Source organism: Eupeodes corollae, chromosome 1 (genome assembly GCF_945859685.1).
Source record: "Eupeodes corollae chromosome 1, idEupCoro1.1, whole genome shotgun sequence".
Lineage (NCBI taxonomy): Eukaryota > Metazoa > Arthropoda > Insecta > Diptera > Syrphidae > Eupeodes > Eupeodes corollae.
In genome coordinates this window covers 294,994,911-295,013,815 of record NC_079147.1, presented here as the reverse complement: position 1 = coordinate 295,013,815, position 18,905 = coordinate 294,994,911, and the positions used below count along the sequence as shown (strand labels likewise).

The window sequence follows — 18,905 nt, the reverse complement described above, 5'->3', positions numbered from 1 at the left end:
AGATTATTTTCCTAACCACACGTTGAGAATGTGGAATGTTTTACCCAATTCTGTTTTTCCCCTTCATTTTGATATTCAAAATTTAAGGAATGCATCTCCTCTTTGATTCTTTCCTACTGTCCTACAGCTCCCACTGTTAAACATGCTGAGTTAATTATTAAAAACAGAAAATGTTAAGATGCAACCCACTCTGAAAACTTCATATCCCGTCTGTGGATTTGTCTTTCTTGAAACTTTAACAAAATATTCACAACAATATTTTGTGTGAGATAAATAATTTAAAGCCAGTATTTTACTTTTTTTCTATCAATACTTATGTGTGTCAAAAATTATATCTTATTATTTTTGTTGTTGTCGTAGGTTTCGTGTTTTTTAAAAAAAGTTGGTTGATTTTTCTTAAAGATTAACTAAAAATTACCGATAATATTTTGCATATGATATAATTACTTAAATTCAAAGCATATTTTTTCTAACGGAATTTAAACTCGAAAACCAATTCTAGTACCATTTCTTGAAAACTTGCTTTTCTTCAGATTTGATTTTTCTAAAAAAAATTTAGCACAGAGTGAAATCATTTTGAAGCCAATACCTAAATTTATTCACGAAATATCAAGAATCGAATATTAATGTTTACCAATTTTGTGTGGTATTTTTCGTAGATTTTAATTTCTATCAAATATGTGTCGAAAACGATGTATATTATTATGTGATGAAATTAGGTTTGAAATTAACTTAAATAACTTAAAAAAAGACGACGACAAAAGCTTCATGAACGTACGAAAGTACGGACACACTCTCGGACAGACATCTACCTAAAAACCTTTATTTAGAATAAAGTGACCTAGAAACGTCGAAATATGTCAAAATTCGACAAATCGGACCGATTACAAAACTTTATATGGGAAGTTAAAAAATACAAAGTCGTGTTATCAACTATCTTGACGATTTCATTAGTATTGAAGCTGCGATTTGATCTCGTTTGACTTTCATTTGTGGGAACTCTAAAGGTCTAATATTCTGACAATATTCTAAAAACGATAAAACCACTATCATTCTTCACAATCTCTGATAAATTAATTCCTTGGGGAATTCATAAATTTCATTGACTATATTTAAAAAACTAGAAGCAGATCAACATTAAAATTCAACTCATAAATAACTCAAAGTGTAATATCAACTCTAGAGTTGGTCAATTGTGGAGTTGAGAAGTTGAAAAAAGTAAAGTAAATGACTTTAAGTATATTATAAACATTAAATTGGAAGTTATCGTAATCTGCCCGATTTGTTGCATTGAAAATTGTTGACATCTCCCGACGTTTCAAGGTGGCTAGATTTCAAATCTATCGTTTTAAGATAGTTAATGTCTCTGTATTCGTCGGTTGATACAAAATAACTAACGAATAAAGAATACTATCGACTTTAGTTAAATTTATTTCTACACATTATCGGTAAGAATTTAAGAAAATCAACACTCAATTCGTTTTAAAATACTGAAAAAAAATTATCAGCTGTATAATATTTTACGAAAGATAAAGATATTGGTGCAAAATTTTAAATAATTTAGTAAAATGTTAAAGCCAACTTTAGCAATTACTAAGCTAATGATTTGTCTAATTTTAGCATCTTACTATCTCTCAACAATTTGCCTGAAGTTCAAATCAAAAATGAGTGCTTAATCTTAAGTGCTTTTCTAAATGGGTTTATTTAAGCGTTTTATTTATTTTCACGAAATGTCATGTTTACACATGTTCTAATGTCCACGAAAAGTATAGTTTAAATTCTTAAGTCACTTTGTAAATTGCAAAAAATATAGAAACTTGCTACGTAGTAAAGTGTTAAGCCCTTCACAAAATGTTGTCTAAAATGTTGCCCCATTGTATTCAAATTATTTCATCACATACAAATATTGTTTTAATATTTAAAAATATTCCAAATGACAGTTCTTGTTAAAAATAGTTCTCCTTGAAAAAACAGTTTTTGAGAAGAAGATGTGTTTAGTATATGATGTCATCAAAAACGGACATTGAACAACGACGTCTTGGACAAAACGTCACCATGGACAGCTATAACTTCGAAGTAGTTAAGGACTTTGTCTACCAAGGCACTGCTATAAACTCAGACCACGACACAAGCACTGAAATCAAACGAAGAACAACTCTTGCAAATCGCTGCTTCTTTGGACTTAGAAGGCAATTGAGATGTGAAGTCCTCTCTCGAGCATCTAAAATCACCATCTATAAGACACTCATCATCCCGTTTGTCATTTATGGCGCTGAGGCCTGGACCATGTCAAAGAAAGATGAGACCGTCTTCGAGAGAAAAATTCTTCGGGTGATTTTTGGTCCCGTATGCATAACTGGAGAATGGATTAGAAGATATAACGATGAATTTTACGGGCTGTACAGCGACACTGTCCTAGTTAGCAGAATTAAAGTCCAACGGCTTAGATGGCTAGGTCATGTAGAGCGAATGGGCATCAACGCTCTAGCCCGGAAGGTCTTCGAATCCAATCCCGAGTGACGACACATTAGAGGAAGACCGCGGCTCAGGTGGCGCACTCAGGTGGGTGAAGACCTCAACCAACTTGGCGTGCGAAACTGGAGACAGCTAGCTAGGGACTGAGCTCGCTGGAGACGCATGTTGGTTGAGGCCCAGGCCCGCCCCGGACAGTAACTTTAAATGTTAAGCAAGATAATAACTTTTAACACGCAGTCAGCACCACAACAGCATTTTTTTAATATTGATAGATTCTTTGTTAACGTTTCTAAAATTCCGAAAATTTTTTCAAAACTAATTTGGTAAAATTCTTATCCTCGAGGAGCCTGATCAAAATATTCATTACTTTTTTTTTAATTATACATATATATGTATATACATAAAACATTCTTAGATACCATTAAAAAGTAATTTTTGTATGAAACCATAAAAAACCTTTAAACACTGACGAATAAAACCAAGTTAAATAAAACAAAAAAATGTTTATATTGAAGAAAAAAAAAATAAACAAACGCTATGAAAAACACATTTATATCTTTTTTTTAAATTACGTCAGATTATCATGATTTGGGATATTTTCTTTTTTCTAAATTAAAACCACCTACATGCCCGCCTGTTTCAAATACACAAACAAAAATTCTCACACAATGAAGTGTCAAACCACAAAAACTACAAATGTGTCGAATTGAAAACAAGAAAAATTTCAAAAACAAAAAGAATAAAATGCATTTTACGATTGAGGAGAGTTTTTGTCGGCAAATTCTTTTTTTCCGGATGATTTTTGAAATTCTTCAAAATTTCTCAAACGTTGCATTTTATTTGAATTTTTTTCTGTCAAAAATAAATGCGTTTTCTTAATGCGTTTCGTAAAACATATGTATGAGTGTATAGTTTATATTATTCTGATGCCAATATAGTGCCAAGATTTGCACAGCAATAATTCGTATTCACTGATGATTGTGTATATCAGTTTTTGAAAATGTTGACAAGAATAGTGTGTTTTTGAAGAATAACCAACAAAATATTATTTTGCATTCTGAGAAATAAACAGTTCAATGAGGTTGATGACTCACAGACTTTGTAGGAAAATAAAATATATAAATAAATAGGAAATTCTAAGAGAAATAAAATTAAAATATTTTTGTACTTAAAATTTATGAATAGAAAATTGTATGACTATAATTATTTTAAGCTCTCTAATAGAGACAGATTTATTTATAAACGTATTGTGTCGAAAGCTAATAAGAGCATCATTGTCACTTTAATAGGTTTAAACAAAGAAAAAATTAAGAAGGGAAATATGTTTTTATGTAAATGTAATGGCAATCAGTTGGTCCGGAAAATTGAAATGTGCTTCAAAAAATTTATAAAGACAAAAATACTTGCATAGCTCAGAACAGAAAAAGATAATATTCTTTTCTAAGATTTTAGATAATGCTCCATAAGATTAGAGCAAAAAATGGTAAAAACGTGTACAACTTTGGTGATTTTTTAATTCAAATATTTTTGCGAATGTTAGGTATAAACAGAATGACTTTCCTGAGAGCAAACAGACCTTTCTATATCTTTATTTATTTATTTTGTTCGCTAAAAAATCAGTATTCGAATCAAAAACATTATATTGATAGCAAAAACGAGGAATGCATGTACTGCATTAACTGAACTGAGTGAATTTGAATTTTTAAATCAATATTTTGTATTAAATACATTTATTTCTCAAGATTTTCAAATCAAAAATCCATTTCTACAAATTTTAAGTACTATCATTCATTCCTCGTAATAAAAAATTTATTATGTTTTGTTTGAAAAATATTTTAATTGACAATTATTTTGTTTCAATTTGTTAGGTTTATAAAAGTAATGCAAATGAAATTCTATAAAATCCAAAAGAATTGTGAAAAACCTTGTCTTGCAAATAACGTGAGTCTTTCCGGGTCTGCCACAATGTTCAAGTCCTATAAAAGAATACCAACAGTTAATAATTAAAAGTAAAATTTCACTCCAGTAGGTACAGTTTTACAATTTAAAAGTGCCTTTCATAATTTTAGGCCTTAAAATGATACTGAAAACTTTCCATCGCATCTGTCTATTTGTCTTGCTTAAAGCTTCAACAAAATGTTCATGACAATATTTTGTGTTATACAAATAATTTAAAGTCAATACCTAATTTATTCACGAGATATTGAGAATCGAACATCAATTTTTACCAATATTGCGTAATATTTTTTCTAGATCTTAATTTTTATGAAAAAAAAACTGATTATCTGATTTTTATAAAAGATTAACACAATATGCAATGAAATAAGTTTCAATACCATATCTTAAATTTTTTGAAAAGATATTACAGTGGAAAATAATTTTTACCAACAATTAGTAATGTTTCTTTTTTTTGGGTTTTTATTTTTTGTAAAAAAAAACTGTCCAATTGATTTTTTTTTAAATTTTACTGAATGTTAAAAAAATTTTTTTGTATGAGATAAAAATAGTTTGAAACAAATATCATACATTTTGTATAAGATATTAAGGTCGAAAATCAATTTTTAGAAAATTTTGGTAAAGTTTTTCTTTAAGTTTTTATTTTTTGTAAAAATATTTTCAATTCCATTTTTCTTAAAATTTTAGCGGATGTCAAAAACGTATCACGTCACAATACATAATATTAAAATTTAATTTAATTCACTACGGTACTGGTTCGTAAGATATTTTGGGTTTAATTCAATATCTCCACTCTTTCTTGAGATATGGACTACGAAAAAAGCTTCCCGAACGTACGGACATACTACAAATCGGAACTGTCCGATTTTATTCTTTTGAAAGGATGCACCAAGGGTGACCTAGATGGTCAATATACCTTTATTGGCGAATCAGGCAAATCAGTGATTGATTACTGTATGGTGAATAATGATTGGATTGAAGTCATAAATAAGTATGAGGTTCCATACAGGCATTTCTCTGATCATATGCCAATCACCGTAGAATGGAAAGCAGAACCCGGTTCTTATCAAACTAATCTAAAGTTGTTACCCCTACTTAAATGGAGAGAAGAAGAAGCTGAAACTTTTTCACACAAACTGGACATCTGTCTCTCAAGAATCCCAACTGACATCGAGTCTTCAGATACTCTATCAATTGAAATTATAAAATGCATAAGAAATGTCGTGAGCAAATCAAATGAAAATGTAAGGAAAACGTTCAAACAAAAATGGTTTGATAAAGACTGTATGAAAGCAAGATAAAAATCATTTGCTCTTTTAAAAGCATTTAAGAGATCCGACAATGAAAAATTACGGAAATGGTACATGCAGTCGATTTCTCAGTATAAACGTCTATGCTATGTAAGGAAATTTAGTTTTGAAAATGAACAAGCACAATCACTTGGCAAAACAAAGAATACGAAGGAATTCTGGAAACTTGCAATGAATATTAATGGTACTCAACAAATAATTGGCACAGGTGTATCCTCTGTTGATCTTTCCTCTCATTTCTCGAAACCAGAAACAAAAAACAACTTCAAACAATATCTAACTTAGACTTAACTTATGCTGAACTTCTCATCACCGATGGTGTATTAGACCCCGAGATATCTTTGTTTAAGATAGAAGCAGTTTTACGAAAAGCTAAAAATAATATGTCACCAGGTGAAGATGGTGTACCGCACGATTTTTTTTAAGAATTCACCTCAAAGTTTTAACTGCAACTTGTTGTGCTTTTTGACAAAATTCTTTCTTCCTCGAACAAAAAATCGGTTATCTTACCAATACATAAAAAAGATTCCTTAAATGACGACAGAGGTTGTAGTTTGACTTTATGCTGACGACATACGGTCATACTATCGGAATCGAAAGAAAATCTTCAACGGATGATAAACCGATTGTCTGCATACTGCGATAAATAGGGATTAGAAATAAATACTGATTAATCAAAAATAATGATCTTTTTGCGATCTAATCGGACTGAAGCTGAAAGTAATTGGAAGTACAACGGAAGAAGCTTGAAAGTGGCAAACAAATATGTGTACATATCTTGGAGTGAACCTTAACCGACGACTTAGTTTTAGTAAGCACCTTTACATTAAAGCCAAAGCATCAAATACCAAATTTTGAATTCAGTCGTGAAGTCCGCGTTATGTTATGCAGCTAAAGTTTGTGGAATGGAAGAGTATGAGGAAATTGAAAAATTTTCGAGTAGTTTCATACAAAAAAATATTCAACCTACCAATCAACACGCCAAACTATGCGACTTAGAAACTGCCTTACCAAAGACATTTACTAGCACTTTGAAATTACAAGCGGATTATATTATTTAAGTCTTAGGTTTTCCAGATGAGCAACTAAACAAATTGATGCTGCTTTACGAAATAAGGAACAAAGACTGATGGTATCACAAATGGCAACGAATTGCCACTTTATTTGGTGAAGATATGCAAATTAACATTCTTGATGTTAAGGAAAAAATGTATACAATTATCCAGCTAAATGAAGACTTGGTTCGAAATCAATTTATAAAAACATCTAGTGAATCAGAAAGTCGAATATTATATAGCCAGTTAGAATTTAATCTGAGTTTCAATGAATCTTAAAGCTACAAAGATATTTCTTTAATTTTTAAAGCTAGATGCAAAGTCTTATGTCTCAACGGTAGACCATACAATTTTTAACCAGTTATGTACACTCTACAATAATAAATCCAAAGAAGACTGCTTCCATTTTATAAAATTCTCCCTCACTCTAGACGAGACAATTCATATATTGAATGGACCAGATTGGACAAATCTTGTCAACTCAAATCAAATCAAATGGGGTGGCTTACAACTCTCAACCATTCCTGTGTGCGAGTACTGTTGTCAGGAATGGAAGGGACCTACAATTTAAGGCCGAATCCGAACGGCTAATTTGAGAAAGCACTTTTTCATGACAAGAATTACTCTTGAAGAAATTGTCAATTCCTCGCAAGAGGCAGTGCCCGCGAAAATTAATTTTTTAAATTAAGGTGGCACAGGCAGGGATTGAACCCAAGCCCCTTGCATGACAGTCCAACGCACTAACCATCATGCCACGGGTACTATCTTGTCAACTATCTGAAGGAAATTTTCAGATTTATAGAAAATTGATTATGAGAGAAAATGATTAATATGTATGTAAAAATGAATATACAGTTAAAACTGAAACTTAAAACATAGTTGACCAATGTAAGAAAATATTTAAAAAAACAAATGTTTATGTACCTATTTATTTTAAAAACTGTTAATAAATGAATTAAATATTTACTTATTAACCTTACTTACAGTAACTTCATATTTTAAGTTAAAAAATAAATGGAGGCAATTGAGAATAAGGGTCTAGTTACTCCCAACCATTTATGTGTGCGAGCAATGTTGTTAAGGAAGGGATGGAAGGAACTTACAGTTTTAAGCTGAATCAAAACGGGTAATTTGAGAAAGCACTTTTTATTACAAGATTTACTCCATTTCCTCACAAGAGGCAGTATCCGTGTAAAAACTTTTTAGAGGGCACACTCAGCGATTGAACCTAAGATTTATGGCATGACAGTCTTACAAAAACAAACAAAAACAAGAAATATACTCAGCAATTATGAGAAATTCGTATGCGAAGTTACACGTTACTACGTTTATAATTTTGAAAAAAAAAATGAAAATTCTTCAGACCTTAAACTGGGCTAGTAACTTATTTTTTCACTAATCCTAAAGTGTCGACTGTCAAATTAATAAAATCTACCTGCAGATTTGCATTTCTTTGCAATAAGTAGTTCCAAATATAGGTTGGGAAAGACTCTGCTGTTGAAGTCTAGTTTCTGAATGTGTCTTAAATGTTTTTGAAAGAATGTTGTGTTATTCGAAAAGTTATAGAAAAGACATTTGGTGTGTTGAAAAATCATTTTAAATGTTTTTTTGTTCACTCAAATACAAATTATTTTCATTGTATACAAATTTAAGTTTTATTTTCTTTAAGTGAATCTACTACTGTCGGCATCAAATCCATAAAAATCACAGAAATCCAAATGTAGAACAAGTAAATTCACTTTGCTTCAAGCTCGAAAAAAATGAAATCGATATACCTACATATGTAGATAAAAGTGAATTTCGGAACTTCAATTCATATTTTGAGTCGATGTCAATTTCATTTCGAATGAATGTAAAATGTAGAACCTTGCTGATAGAAAATAATTGACCCTTTTTTTTACCAGAACTATTTATTCTCAGAGGTAAGGCTACAAAACTTGAAAAATGTTTTGAGACTTTGAAGATCCAAGAGATCTTGGACCTGTTAGATCATCCATCTTTATGAAAAAATATTAAACAGTTTATAAAAATGGTTGAAACACAAAATTTTAGAAAAAAGCTTTGTTTTGAAAATAACTTCAAAATATTGGTGTCAACCCATAACTCTTAAAGAATATTTTTACTGTAACGGGGAGTTGTTATAATATGACAAACATTTTCAACGTCTTTGGAGTGTTTTAATACTAAAATATCGTTAATATATGTATTACTATTGTTAATTCGTTTCATATGAAATAATTCTATATTAAAATCAAATAAAACATATGCATACATTATGTACATATATTTAAAAGCATCAACAAAGTAAATAAAATAAAATTACGTTTTAATTTCATTTCACATTCTAATACACCTTCGATGTCGATTGAACAAAGGTCGAATCTAAATCGATTTGTTTTGAACTTGATTTTATTTTAAATTTATTTACTTCAAATTCAAAATATAAAAAGAACAAGGCAGTTTGACATTATAAACAATGCAATAAAACATTTGTAAAAACGATTATTGAAAAAGGTAAACTAAAAAGACAAAAAATGTCAAAATAAACACATAAAAACTTGGTATTGAAATTGATTATTTTATAGAAAGGTTAATTGCACAATATCTTTATTAACAATAACACAAACATTTATAGAAACATATAATTAATAAATATCTTAACATTTTGCAAGGTATCAAAACGTCCCATTTCCGTTGAAAAATGCAAGTAAATGGATTATATCAGTCAAGAATTACAGTAACTCCTGAACATTTTAAATGTAAAAACGTGTTAAAAAAATTATATTCTTCTTCCCTGGTCAGTTCAGTCTTATGTCCTCAAAAGTGGGCATAGGCCCCAAAATATGAAAATTGTGCTTTATGTCCCTCAAAATTTCGCCTATAACTTTCTGATTTTCTATATTGTTGGGAAATGTCTACGTTTTTGATTATTACTTTTCAAGAATATATGTAAATTAAGTAAAGAAACAACATTTGAAACAATTTTCCTATTAAACTTCTTTTTGTCAATTTGACATTAAAAATTTAGGTAGAATATAAGAATAAATAAACAATTTACTTGTGTTTTTCTTCCTCTTCAGCTGCTACCGCTGCAGCTGCAGCCGCTGATTCAGCAGTATTTTTGGCAGCCTGATCTTCTGTGTTTTCGTCATCCTCAGAAGTTATCACCAACGTTGGTTTCTCGTCATTATACTGCTGCCCGTTGTAAAGTAAATTCCCACCATTTGCCGATTTCGTCATCAACACACTATCATCTATACTCCGACGCTTTTCCACACGAATCGGTATAAAATGAACATTACCCATTTTCACATTCTCACTGTTATCGACATTTTCCTCTTCATTATTATGACCCGCTCGATGATCATTACTTCCGTTTACACTATCACTTGAGTTGTTCTTTAAAACACTTTGAGCGGATGTTGATTCGACAACAACATCCGGTAAGCTTATACTTTCGATTAGAATTCCCGAATGACTGTCATCGGCACTGACGACCTCAACACTGTCAACAATTGTCGGTAAATCTTTGTAATAATCGAATTCATCACAAAGTGGCAGGTTTTCATCACAATCCGTCGAATTTCCATCGCGGAGTCGGTTTGGCGTGCTGTCCTTGCTTCGATCATTGAGCAAATCACAACTCTCGAGGAGTAAGACTTTCGGAACGTTTTCTGACGCTGAGGTGGCAATGCCGGAATCCGAATTACTAAGGTTCGAGTCTGAGGAATTTTCAGCCTTTTGGTAGTTTGTGGCACTTTCACCCGCCACCGAAGATTTGCCTTCGTCGTCGTCGCGGTGCATTAAATTTTTGACAAAGTGCCATTGATCTTCTTCCTCTTCATATTCTTCATCGTCATCAGCATCGTCTTCTTCCGGCTCTTGGTCATCTTCGTCGGGAACTTTGAGCAGATGATCTTCAATTTTGGGCTCTGGCGCACTTCTATTGTTTTCCGAATCGTAAAATATCTCGCCCTTCTCTGAGGGAGTCCCCGCTGACGACGCTGCTATGCCAAAATCTTCGACGACAATTTTTGGCACAATTAACTCGATGGCGGCAGCGGTGGTGATTATTATTGGTGGTGATTGCTGAAACTTATCGTCTGCAACATGTGACTCTCGAAATTCCCTGATGCTCGGTGATGATGATCTTGATTTTGGAATCGCTTCCGTTGTTGGTTCGCTTTTCGCCTGGGACTGACCCATTTCTTCGGTGTTTTTGGTTTCGACTATGAAACGATCTCGATCACATTCCGTCAATTCCGAAAGATTCTGCAAATCTCCGACATTTAAAGACGCAGTGACGCGATCACACTCCAGCCGTTTCTGATTTGCTTCCCTTTCTTTTTCTAATGCAACGATCTTTTGTAGGTCTTCCGATGCCGATGCGTTCTCACGGTGTACTTGTATGGACGCGCGCTCGCTTACCGTCTGATTGCCGCTAGAGCTTTCATTGTTTTTTACATCCTCATCAGTTCTCTTCTCTTCGGTGGCGGCCGCGGCAGTGGCAGGAGTTTGCGCATTGATCGAGTTATTTATATCACTGGAGTCGGCGCACTTGACTGAACTTACAGCAGACACAACACTTTCGTGAGCAGCTGCTGCAGCGCCATCTGCAGTCTGTTTTTGTTGCCCGTGGGTATTTTTAGACTTCTGAGATATTTGATAAGTATGCTGTACCCTTGACGCCTCAGGGTTGGTTTTCTTCGACAAATCGTAGTCCTTCTTTGGGTCCTGGTTTGCCTTCGGTGCGATTTGTGCTCCTACACTGCCTCCGTTCTTATGATGGTGGCTCCGGTGGTTTCGATGACGTCCCTTAGCCATCAGAATGTCATTGAAGAGTTCGCGCCCCTTTTCAATGGGATTGAAGCGTTTCGACGATGATTTTCCACTACTACTCGCCGCTGATGATGTCCCTATTGTAGGGACTTTTTCATTGATAAACTCGGTGTGGTCCTCGTCTAATTGGTGATAGCTGTTTTCACTCGGAGCTGGCGGTGTCGTTTGGAAATGTCTGAAGAAGATCGATCTTCGATTTGACGATTGGTTCTTGTCCTTTGAACGTTTGGCAGGTTTTTCGTTTGATTGATTCTTGAGCTGATCACTGCTTAGATCGCTGCCGTCGTAGTTGTCACTTCGTCGCTGTCCCAGCGGATCAGCACCTTCGGTTCGACTAGTGGTACTATTTTCACTTACAACAACACCACCGTCGCGGTAGTCCCCATATTCATGGTAATTAAGTGAACTCTTTTGCGGCGTCTCTTTCTGCTGTCGTCGTAGTTTTACTACGGTGGAATCTAAATTTACCTTTTGTTCGGAAGCGCGTGCGCCATGTTTTAGAAATGTTGGCTCTTGGGATTGAGATTGAGATTCGGAATGGGATTTGAATTGCTGATCGTTTTCGCTGATGATACCGGTGCTGGTGCTTGTGCTTGTGGTGTTATTGTGATTTGCATTGAATTCATCGAGTTTTGCGACATTTTTCTTAATTTGTTTTTCCTCTTTGGAGGATCGCCGACCACGGCGACGAAATAGATTGAACATTATTTTTACTTTATGTGATTTTCACTCTTGTTTTGTTTTCTGCTGTTGTGGTTTTTCTGCTCTTTTTGATTCTTTTAATTCTCTGGCAATTTATTTATAGGTGAGGAAATGTTTTGGTGTATAATTTTTATTTTGTATTTTTTATTTTCCAAATAAATGATTTTTATCTTAATTTTTGAAATTCTTTCCAAAGAGTTTTTGAAAACTTTATATTTTGTTATGAAGTTTTTGTTTTATTTTTTCTTTTCATAAATTGATGAATATTTAAATTTTCGACAGGGTGATGGAAGATGATGTTTATTGCAAACCCCAACCTAATTTTAAGTGTCATAGGAATGTTAATTTACATATTTTTGGAGGAATTTTCAGATAAATACATATTTCAATTTTTATGTAGATTATTATCGATGAATCATGCTTTGAGAAGACTACAAATTTCACTAGACATGTTTTAAGGTAAAGAAAAGCTTAAGAGATAATTAATCTTTTGAAGATGAACGATTGATTTTCTTATTTCTTTTTCTTTAATAAGTATAGTTTGTTGTAATTGACTTGACGTGTGGTCTAGAAAAATATGATTATTGTGGATTACGCCCACAAATTTCGAGTGGGATTCCAAGGCAGAAGATAAGTGGTTAGTATATTGTTTTTTTGTTTGTTTCTTTTTTGAAAAATATACAAATGTATTTAAAATTGAAAAAAAAGAAAAACACTTTTTCCCAAGTGAATAATGGATTAGGCTTTTGATGGCTTCTTCTCAACAGATGCTTTACAACACATATAATTTATTTATTAGCATTCTCAAAAAAAAAAATAAGCTATAATCATATTTTTAGTTCAATTTGTAAGAAAATTAACTAATTGAAGGAAGTATTTCAAAAATTTACAGAAATTAATATAAACAATTCCTTTTCTATAAATGACTACAGGATGGCGCCGCATGTGCTTTTACAAAGCGAAAAAATGGTCATCATTGATGAATTATTCGATACAAAAATCCTCGGTACCTTTAAGATTCAACTATGACAGGCTATACAAATATCTACATAAGAGTATGTCAAAAACTCGACAAGATTCTGTATATTTCTGTAAAATAAGCAAGCTTGCCCTTGTCATTGAAATAAAAATAGATTCAACAATGAGAATCACATTTGCCGCCATATTTTAAAACAAAATGTACAAAAACCTTCTTAAATCTTAGTTTCCATTTCCATTTTTCTTAAGAAAGTCAAAACTTGATAGGAAATTACGTTTGAATCTTAAAGCAGTTATGGTTGAATCACAAACACGCCTCAGCTTCGGCTTCACCTGACGTTTACGAGTTCAACCATAGGAATTTAATGCTTGCTATCACAATTGAGCTTCGACCTTACGTTTCGTTTGACAATCGTAAGGAAAAGAACGTTATGTAACGTAATGTGACTCGAAACGGATGCTCTAGTTTAATTATCTGAACATGTGCTTTGTCTGACATCTCAACAGCTGCATAAAAAATGTCAACAAACAAAATATTTGCTCTTTGGAGGGATGAAATAATAGAAACGTCATTCAAAGCAACCTCGAAGCATTCCCACCGTAACGCAGACGATATAAATAGAATAATTTTTCAAAAAGCGCGAAAAAAAAAATGGGAACCGGCATAATCTCGAAAGTAAAATTCCGGAAAACCCGAAATATCAAGAACCCAATACCCTTAAAAGCAAAAAGCATGAAAATAAAAAATTCCGAACATTCGGTAGCTTGCTAAAATTTTTCATTTTAATTTCTTAAAATTATGGATGCTAAGATTTTTTTGGATTCTGTTTGGATCCCGAAATTAATCTGATCGAATATAGAGACATCAAGATTTAAGAAAAAAATTATTTAAATTCCTAACGTTTTTTTTTCAAGAATTAAAAAAAATTGTTGTTCCAAACACAGTTCTTATTAAACTCTATTGAGGCAACTTGACATTTCAGTTTATAGATCAACTGAAGATGCGTTGGTAAAATTTTTTAGCGACATTTATGAAAATTTGAGTGCAAATTATATTATTACAGCTGAACTCTTTATTGATTTAAATAAGGCCTTAGGCTAAGTAGACCAAAGTATTCTTTAAAATTAAAATTACATAATGCAGGATTCTGTGTGCAGGATTCTGTGTTTTTTTATAATTGATTAGATTATTATCGCTCTAATAGAAAGCAATTAGTTAGAAGAGATGGTAGCTTGAGTAATTTATCTGATAAAAGTGTAGGCGTTCCTCAAGGTTCAGTTTTAGACACCTTGTTTTTTTTTTATTTTTATCAATTCTATTTTTAACCAGAACTTCAAAGGAAGAATTGTTGCATTCGCTGATAATAAGTCATGGCTTTTAGTTTTAGATCCCTGCTTAACTTAATTTCTGCCATTAATTATAATTTGGCATATTAAGATGCTGGCTTCATGCTAATAAAGCGGCACTAAGCAATAAAACAAAACTAATGTATTTTAACTTTTAAGGCCACTTATTTAAGTTGATTTCGATATCTTTTATATATTAACAATTCTATTAGTTTTTTTTTCTAATAACTCTTCTTCACCTTATTGCTTTTATATTGAGTTTGTAAAGAACTTTAAATACCTTGGGATCTTACTTGATATTAGAATGAATTGGTTTGAACATTGTTCTATACATTTTTTTACTCTTGGTTTGGTTACTAGTTTTGATTTAATACGGTAATTTTAATTCTAAAATCAATTATCGAATAACTTGTTGGCGGGGGGGCGTAGAATCTAGAATCAAAATGAGATTGATCCTCCCCTTATCTTTCAAAACGTATTCTACCAATCATTTGTAATAAAAATTGCTTTCATAATAGTTTAGATTTGTTTGGATTTAAAAGTTCTTCCTCTACGACATATGGATACTACTTTAAAGTTTTAAAGATTTTTTTTATGAGTAGTGGATATCTTAAGGGCCGGTTATAGCTATCAGTAAACTCCATCAGTAAAATTTCAAACAGGAAGAATCTGAAATGTTTTACTGACCAGCGTTTATAGGAATCAGTAAATTTACGTCGTTGAATTAAATGCCACTTTCAATCATAACATTGAGCTTCGCGCCTCAGACAATTTTCTTACTGTTGCTTCCGTCAGTCAAATTTTTAATGATGTGATCGGAACAATACAAAATCGGAACACAAACAGTAAACAAAAAATGGATTTTTTTTTGGCTTTTGCCAGCGAGTTGGATTTATAAATTAAAGAAAACTTTAAACGCATTGTTTCTTTTTGAAAAAAAAATATTTTAACATAGATTCATCCTTTTGCATCATCACGTTCAAAAACTAAAAACAAAAAATTTACTGATGGGTTTTACTGATACGGATACAACGAGAAATTACCCACGAATGAATATGATGAATTTAGTTAAGAACCCTTCTTATAATAGAACTCATTTTCGAAGGTTTTTTAATAATACTTGCTCTCTAGGTTTTTAACCAATTGCATTTCTTCTTAAGGAGTCTTAAAATGTTGTCTTCTTCTGTACAAAATCTTAAATAATGACTTTTTAAATACGATCAAGTTCAAATAAAAAAAAGAGGCTGGGATGCGACCCACACTGATAACTTTCCATCCCAATAGTCGATTTCTCTTGTTGGGTTAAAAAAGTTGTCAATTGAGTTATTATTAAACATTTTAAAATTACTAACAATATTTTTCATATAAAGAAATAGTTTAGTTTAAAAAAACACTGTTGGATTTTTATAAAAAAGACTACTGAATATCGAAAATTTCCGTGAAATAAAAAAAGTTTTAATTTTTGAAAAGCTATTTGAGTCGAAAGTAAATTTTTACCAAGTTTTAGAATTCTTTTTTGGTTAGGTTTTTTGTTTGTAAAAAAAACCGTCAATTCGATTTTTCTCAAAACTTTACTGAATGTTGACACCAATATTTTTTTAAAGATAAAAGTAGTTTAAAGCCAAAGTCTCAACATTTTGAAAAGATATTTGAGTCTAAAATCATTTTTTACCAACTCTTATTCATTTTTTTTTTGTTAAGGTTTTAATTTTTTGTAAAAAAGCTGTCAATTCGATATTTGTCTAAATTTTCCGAATGTTGAAAACAATATTTCTTATAAGTTAAATCAGTTGGAAGACATAATCTCAAATTTTTTAAAAGATAATTGTGTCGAAAATCAATTTTTTCTAACTTTTGTTAAATTTCCTTTTAAGTTTTTATTTTTTGTAAGAAAACTGTTTATTCGATTTTCCTCAAAATTCAACTGTATGTTTATCTTTTTAAAAGATAAAAGTAGTTTAAAGCCAATATCTCAAAATTTTGCAAGGATTTTTGAGTCGAAATTCAATTTTTAACAACTTGAAGTAATGTTTTTTAGGTTTTTATTTTGTATAAATTTTTTTCGATTTTTCTCAAAACTTTCCCACATGTTAAAAACTTTATTTTTCGTTGCACAAATTGCTTCCATCCCTTTTAAATCATTTTGTATTCGTACAATTTTTGAGGTGACAATTTGTTTTGTCAGATTTTTTAATGTATAAAAAACTGTTATTTGGATATTTGGTTACAATTTATTATATTAAATTTAATTCGAGTCTCTATCGTTTTTGGTTTGTAAGATGTTTATGGCTAACCAAAATGCTCACCTTTTTTTTAGGCTATGGTAAAAAAACCACCCACCCAATTTTCTTGAGAGCCCTTTTTGCATCTTTCTGCATTATTTTCTATATAACAGAATTTATTTGAAGTCAATATCTCTCCTGGTCTTGAGCTATGGACGAAGAAAAAAACATCGCTAAGGTACGGACGCACGAACGTACGTATACTCGCACGCACATAAGTCTTTCTAAAAATCGTCTATTTCGACTGAACCTTGAAACGTCGAGAAATGTCAAAATTTTCAATTTGACAAATCGAACCCATTACAATAACTTCGTATGATAAGTTAAAAAAATACTCCCTTACATTTCCCCCATTCTTTTCACTCTTCACACAACTATGTTGATATATTTAAGTTTTAAGCTTTCCTAAAGGCTTACACCTAATTTGTTTTTATGGGTATATGCAAAGTTTTTATTCGCTAGATCACTATTTATAGTTTATTTTTGAAAATTGTTTTATATTTTGCCTTTTTAATATTATTTTTTTGTAAATAATTTTTAACTGTTTTTATAAATTCTAATATGTTACTTAATTTATTTAATGTACCTACAAAAAATGAATTTTTAATAAATAGAAAATAAAATGTATGTTTTTTGTATATTTATTTATTAAAAAATATCTGTCTCAATTGAGAATAGAATTAGGACACTATAAAAGAGTCAAATATGTAGATACGTCTGTATAAAATGTGTAACAGAAAGTTCATAGAATTGCGTTGTTTGCAAAAACAAAGTCGTTTTATTAACTTCACATAGGAAGTTATTGTAATGGGTCCGATTTGTCAAATTGAAAATTTTGACATTTCTCGACGTTTCAAGGTCCCTAGAGTCGAAATAAAAGATTTTTAGAAAGATGTCTGTGTGTGCGTGTGTACGTACGTTCGTACGTCCGTACGTTCGCGACGTTTTTTCGTCGTCCATAGCTCAAGAACCAGAAGAGATATCGACTTCAAATAAATTTTGTTATACAGATAATAAGGCAGAAAGATGCAGAAAGGGCTCTCAAGAAAATTGCGTGGGTGGTTTTTTTACCATAGCAGTTTGAAAAAAAGGTGAAAATTTTGGTTGACCCTAAATATCTTACGAACCAAAAACGCTAGAGACTTGAATTAAATTTTATATAATATATTGAAACGTGATACCAAACAGGTATATTTTTTGAAAAAAATCAATATAACAGTTTTTTTTATAAATCAATAAAACTGAAAAAAAAATTTGTCACCTCCAAAATTTTACGACTGAAATATGATTTCATCTCTAAAACAATTTTGTGCAACGGAAAATAATGTTTTTGACATCTGATAAAATTTTGAGAAAAATCTAATCGACAGTTTTTTTTACAAAAAATAAAAACTTAAAAAAAAAATGTATAAAAGTTGGTAAAAATTGATTTTCGACTCAAATATCTTTTCAAAACTTTGAGATATTGAATTTAATTAACTTTTATCTTTCAAAAAATCTTGTTGTCAACATTCAGTTAAAGTTTGAAAAAAATCTATTCGACAGTTTTTGTACAAAAAATTAATAAAAGTTCGTAAAAATTGATTTTCGACTCAAATATCTTTTAAAAACTTTGAGATAATAGGTTCTATATAATTTTTTCTTATAAGGAATATTGTTTTCAACATTAGGAAACATTTTGAGAAAAATCGAATTGACAGTTTTTTTTACAAAAAATTAAAACCTAAAAAAAAATGTATAAAAGTTGGTAAAAATTGATTTTCGACTCAAATATCTCTTCAAAAAATTTAAATATTGGCTTCAAACTAATTTTATCTTATAAAAAATATTGTTTTTAACATTTGGTAAAATTTTAAAAAAAAATCTAATTGACAATTTTTTTACAAAAAATAAAACTCTAGAAAAAAACAATACTAAAACTTTGTAAAAATTTACTTTCGGCTCAAATCGCTTTTCAAAAA

The 18,905-nt window shown here is 31.1% G+C and overlaps 1 protein-coding gene across 4 annotated transcripts in view; it reads right to left on the bottom strand.

Annotated features, from left to right (window-relative positions):
- LOC129940703 (putative leucine-rich repeat-containing protein DDB_G0290503) overlaps positions 1-18,905 on the bottom strand; it is a 48,360-nt gene that overhangs the window by 11,804 nt on the left and 17,651 nt on the right. Inside the window, exon 2 of one of the 4 annotated variants that reach the window (XM_056049132.1) lies at positions 9,855-12,545. In XM_056049132.1, coding sequence (XP_055905107.1) covers positions 9,855-12,340 — 2,486 coding nt within the window. In that variant the 5' untranslated portion in view covers positions 12,341-12,545. Of the gene's footprint in view, positions 1-9,854; positions 12,598-18,905 lie in introns of those variants that run through there. The other 3 variants (XM_056049134.1, XM_056049135.1, XM_056049133.1) reach the window with 3 other exon arrangements.